At 34.8% G+C, this 6,216-nt stretch overlaps 1 protein-coding gene across 1 annotated transcript; it reads left to right on the top strand.

Moving 5' to 3' along the window:
* Positions 1-506: 506 nt before the first annotated feature.
* LOC114362862 (piggyBac transposable element-derived protein 4-like) lies at positions 507-6,014 on the top strand (the record flags this gene model as incomplete). The annotated part of the gene is made up of 4 exons (XM_028318423.1): positions 507-642; positions 2,657-2,690; positions 3,578-5,234; positions 5,388-6,014. Coding segments are annotated over exons 3-4 (1,984 nt in total), but the record flags the coding sequence as incomplete, so codon positions are not given.
* Positions 6,015-6,216: the final 202 nt, after the last annotated feature.

The following is a 6,216-nucleotide window of genomic DNA, read 5'->3' as shown; positions in this document are numbered from 1 at the left end:
TTTCTGAGAATTCTGAGTGCCTTAATCAGGCCTGGCTCACTCCGCGTGGTACATCCGATAATTACCTACAGCGAAGCGCCCCGCCGGCGGGTATTATATCAGTCGAGTGTCACGCGCGCGCTCGTCAGGACGCTGGCGTGCGGTGTAGTATGATTATAATTCTATGATCAAAGTATTATTTAACACGTTGAGTGCGAAACCAGGTCTATAGACCTTGTATACGTCTCGCTTACCGTGCGGCTAAGAAAAGTATAGTCTTCCTTGTCGTGCGAAAGGCATAACTTCAATTGGGTCCGGTGTAGGAAAGTGATGAATATATATCTAAGATGTATTCTTAAAATAGAATCCAATGATGTACCTACCTTAATACCAGGTTTTTAGACCTGGTACCGCACGGAAGTAATAAAATGTCTTCACAATGCGAAACCAGGTCGAAGCACCTTGTACCCCGCGCACCCGGTACCGCACCCCACGCTAGCTTCGTGCAGCCAGTGTTGCCTCGCATTCGAAAGAAACGCACGCGTCGATATGTCGACAAAAGAACCAAAAAAGTGTCGAAAAAAAATAGGCTTCGATGTTACTAAGGATAAGAATAGTGATGTAGTGAATATTAAATCAAATAGATTGATTTATCAAAGAGAGGTGAGTCGTCATTACTATTTATTTTATTTACCTAATTACGTTTTAAAATGACAAACTCAACTTTGCCGTTTTCCCCAATCGTAATCGTGATACGGTTTACCAACTGCAAATACAAGTTTTTACTCTCAAACAAAAAAAACGGCCAAAGGCGAGTCGGACTCGCGCACGTAAGGTTGCATACTATTATCAGAGTAAATACAAATAGAAACGCACCGAGCGCGGTTTGTATGTGAGCGCGCCGTGCGTATGCGGCGCGCACGNCACACACTGACAAAATTTAGCATGGATTAGCGGGGTGTTGCGACGAATTTTGTCAGTGTGTGCGTGCGCGCCGCATACGTATTAGCGCGCTCACATACAAACCGCGCTCGGTGCGTTTCTATGAAAATGACCTATAGTCTGGTCCGTGAGCACGTAGAATTTTGTCTAATGACCCCAAGCTACCCATCCTTATTGCTCGCGCGTAATTATGTTGCTGTCGCGCTCGCACACTCACTGCGGGTGCCAGTCGCACAGTCGCGACAGCAATATAATTACGCGCGAGAGATAAGGATGTGTAGCTAGGCGTCATTGGACAAAATTCTACGTGCTCACGGACCGGGCTTTACTCATTTGTATTTCTCTGCTATTATTTATAATAACGGGAAAATAATATTTTTACATAAGAGAACCGAGTCTAACTCGTACATGGCCGGTTTCTAGTACTTTTTTGTTATGACAATACGGCAATAGAAATACATCATCTGTGAGAATTTCAACTATCTAACTATCACTGAATAAATAAGATATACAGGGTGTTTGGCGGAAGGTTAGAACTTCGTGGTTGTATAGACAGGGTCATTTTAAGAATACAAGTTCACCCATTTGACCCTAAGTGAGCTACTTTTTTTTTGCTTCCGAAATTTGGCCTGAAAACTGCTTAAATTTTTATACTCGCGTGTTTTCAACCGATTTTTTTATTTGATATTAATATCGAATATGTTTTCAGTCAAATAAAATAAATTTCTGATCCAGATAATAATTAAATAGCTATTTACGAGTTTAACATAAGTACAAATCACGATAAAAATTCAACTTAGAATTCGATTTAAAAAAAATGAATGGTGATAATGGATTGCCAATGATCTTAAAAGCATTTCTAGCTTCTCTACTTTCCAATGATATATCACACGTAGTATTTAAATATTGAAATTCGTTAAAAATTCAAAGTTTAGGGAAGAAAATGGAATAATAATACAAAAATTATCCATACAAAGTTTTTTCAAACATCGTTAAATTTTCTGATATACTCCTTTTCATAGCTATTTTGTGTGTTTTATTGCAAATTCAAATTAAAAATAATAACCACATTATGAAGAAAAAAGTCTTAAATAATTCAAAATCTACTTTGTATGGATAATTTTTGTATTATTATTCCCATTTCTTCCATAAACTTGAAATTTATGAGAAATCTCAATATCTAATTACTACATGTGATATATCATTGGAAAGAAGAGAAGCTAGAGATGTTTTTAAGATCATTGGCAATCAATTATCACCTTTAATTTTTTTTTTAATGGAATTCTAAGTTGATGTTTTTACCGTGGCTTGTATTTTTGTTAAACTTTGACGGCTCTTAACTAGCTATCCAATCATTATCTGGATCTCAAACTTATTTTATTTGACTAAAAATTTATTCGATATTAATAATATCAAATAAAAAAGCGGTTGAAATCACGCGAAAAAATAAAATTGAAGCAGTTATTACGTCAAATTTTGGAAAAAAAATAAATAAAAACAAAAATGTCAATTAAAAAAAAAGTAGCTCACTTAGGGTCAAATGGGTGAACTAGTATTCTTAAAATGACCTTACCTATACACCCACGAAGCTTGTCTAACCTTCCGCCAAACACTGTATAATAATATAGATACCCGTTTATCTTTTAGGAACGGAACCCTAAAAATTACTGTTCTAACATTTTCAGATAGGTACATACCTATTAATTTGTTAATTTTAATATTATTGTTTTTCTAGCAATCTAAAGGAAATAATTACAGTTATCGGATTAGTGAGTTACTTACTTTATAATTGGAGTGGTGTTTTTAATATTTGGCTGCTAAATTAATGTTCACTGGCGTTTTTTGTGGTGTATATACCGTGACTTTTTATTTGTTTCGCTCCCGTTACGAGGTGATAGCAAGCACCCATGAAACTGAACAACTTTCACGAAGAAAATTTTCATTTTTCGAATTTTCATAGATATCGGTGCGCACCAATCGATCAGTTTGTTTGTATTTTTTTTCCTCGCGAAAATTTTTCAATTTCATGAGCACTATCACCTCGTTCCGGGAACGAAACGACTAAAAAGTCACGGTGTATAGCTTAAAAGCAAGAATCACTCATACTACCTGCATTGGGATATTTTTAAGAATGTTAATAACTTTAATATATATTATTATGCATTATGGCAAAAGATGGGTTATATTAATTGCGCGTCATGATTATAGCGGTTATTACATCCTCCAATGCTATCGGGTCGAGAGAAATAATCGCACTTAGACGGATCCCACATTACGACTGCACAATCGTCAAGAACTACAGCGACTGCATGGCGTGTTCCGCTCTCTCAAAGGCATACACTCAACGTGCGAGTGAAACAGTCTCTGCAGTCGGTGCAGTTCTTGACGCGCTTGACGCTCGTGCAGTCGCAATGGGGGATCCGCCTTAGAATATGTCGGATCCGATGAAGTTGGAAAGATGTGATCGTGCTAGCCTTCTAGCTTCGCTCCTGCGTATGAAAAGGTGTCGGAAGATGTAATAAGCCTATACATGTACGTACATATAACTAACCTGCATGCATTACTTTGCATTTAGCATGCCAGATTTGTGTTCTAGTTGGAATTTATAGTTGCTACTTAACTTTCAAGGCGATTAAAAATAATACTCTTCTTTCAGAATCAACCACTAAATGATATAAAATCTACTTTACAAGATGTAGAAGTGTCTAGTGATGAAGAAATATTTCCAATAAAACGTATTAAGAAAGCTGATGCTATAAAAATATCGACCGTTGATAGCACTGAAAATTATATCAATGATAATTATTCAACAAAAAATCAAACCCCTATTGAGAAACAAAAACGTATCATAAATAAACATGCAAACTCTATAATCATTACAAAAAAGAGTACAGGTGTTATATCAAAGAAGATTAATAATTTAGTGTCTCCTAGTGAACACAAGCAATCGAAAGAAATGATTTATGTCAGTCCCAGTACCAGCAAAACACATCATATGTTACAGAATGTTACATTTTCCCCTCCTTGTTCAAGTCAACTATTTAAAAAAAATAAAAGTTCCTCAATTCCATGTTCACCATCATTGGACTTTCCACATTTAGAACAAGAGAGCAGAGCCAGTTCTCTATCAGAAATATCACGTTCTAATTTACTGGACTGTGACATATCGCTTAATGAAGATAAAATAAATGAACTTCTACGCACACCTCAACAAAAAAGAGAAAATCAAAATTACACATCAGAATACGCGCAATCTGAAGATTCAAATGCCAAATCAGAGAGAAATAATTCAAATTTTGAAGTTTCTGTTACTATTGAAAACATTCCGGAAAATATCGAAACAAAGAATCAGATACAAAATAGATATAATAAACAGCCAGTCATCTACAAATCATGTCATATTATTGACGAAGACAAGATTGAAAGAATTTGTTGCGACGAAAACAAAAACAGAACGAGTTCTAAAAAAATACCGAGTGTAACATCGTTGGATTCTATTGACAAAGATGGTATTAATAGTTATAAGAAGGTCATAGAAGATAATAGATCATTTTCTAATACAGCGCCAAGTATTTCTAATTCAACTGGTTCAACTGATTTTGATAGTATTGAAAGTTTATATGATAGTAATTCTGATAAAGATTACGATCCTTCTAATGTTGAAACAACTGATTCAGAAAGCGATATTTCATTAAAAGATTATGCAGGAATAGAACTAGAATTAGCTTCTAAAAATATGAATCTGGATGTAGAAAATCAAACTTTAGACATAGGTGAAACACCGAGTGGCTGCCAAACCAATAAACAGGATGAAGATGAGTGGGAGGATATTTCTGAAAGTCCCGTGAGTTTTGACGAATTTGTGGAACAGAATACCTTGAATATACCCCCGTTTGCAAAATTTCCTGAGGATATATATAAGTTATTTGTAACAGACGACATGATTTACGAAATGGTATCTCAGACAAATAATTACGCACGAAATTACTTACAAACAAATCAAAGTAATATAAAACGTAAATCACGCATGAAACAGTGGAGTGATACTAGTTTTCAGGAAATGAAAACATTTATGGCAGTTTTAATGGCAATGGGATTGAATAAGGTTCCTCAAATCAACTTGTATTGGAGCAAGAACAAATTCTACAGAAATGAATTTATTAGTTCGGCAATGACTAGAGACCGATTTTTAGCACTCCTAAAATTCTGGCATGTCAGTGATATCTCGAATGATGATAAAACTGACAAACTACATAAAATCAGATATATGTTTTCAAAGATCACTGAAAATTTTCAGCAAATATTAAAACCAGGTAAATATGTAGTCATTGATGAAACAATGATACCCTGGAGAGGACGATTAGGTTTCCGCCAATATATAAAAAATAAGTCTCATCGGTATGGCGTAAAACTTTATAAGCTTTGCACTCCCGAAGGTTATACTTACCAAATAGAAATTTATACAGGTAAAAAAGACCAGAAAAAAGAAGTCGATCACAGTCAAAATGTAGTGCTGCGTTTGATGAAAAATCTAACAGGTGAAGGGAGAATCGTAATAGTAGATAATTACTATACTTCGTTGAATCTAGCAGAAAAACTCTTGGCACAGAAGACTTTCATATGTGGAACTTTAAACATAAGAAGGAAGCATTTGCCAAAGACAGTTATTTTATCAAAGATAAAGAAGGGCGAGATAAAAGGAAAAATGAATAAAAACGGAGTTAAAGTACTGAAATGGGTTGATAAAAGACAAGTGTTAATGCTAACTACCTGCAAAAATCATGATGATAAGCTAATAGATACAGGAAAAAAGAAACGAGGCTCTAATGAAACTGTTAAGAAACCAGGATGTGTGCTCACGTACAATAATACTAAAAAAGGAATAGATTTCAGCGACCAAATGTCCTCCTACTACACAACATTAAAAAAAGGATTGAAGTGGTGGAGGAAAGTAATAATGGAGTTGTTATTTGGTACAGCTCTTGTTAATGCCTGGATTGTCTATAATTTAATTAATGATGGGAATAAAATGTCAAAGTTACTATTTGTAGAGGCAATTATCAAAGCTCTCACAAAAAAAGACTTAGATACAGGTAATTTTAATTCACAATAACACATACACATGTACATATACAGTGTGTCCGGGCTTGTAGTGATCAAACTTTAAGGGCAAAATCTAGGGACAATTTTATCGATAAAAATACTTCAAATTTGGGGCCAGACCCATTTCTCGAAAAATTACATCGATTTAAGTTTTTAATTTTTAGTTTACACCTCTTTTTTAAAAAACAAGTG

This window comes from Ostrinia furnacalis, unplaced genomic scaffold (genome assembly GCF_004193835.3).
Source record: "Ostrinia furnacalis isolate ACB-3 unplaced genomic scaffold, ASM419383v2 OfSCF6838, whole genome shotgun sequence".
In the NCBI taxonomy this organism is placed as follows: Eukaryota; Metazoa; Arthropoda; class Insecta; order Lepidoptera; family Crambidae; genus Ostrinia; species Ostrinia furnacalis.
The sequence above is the reverse complement of the archived record's forward strand: the minus strand, read 5'-3'. Positions and strand labels throughout refer to the sequence as shown.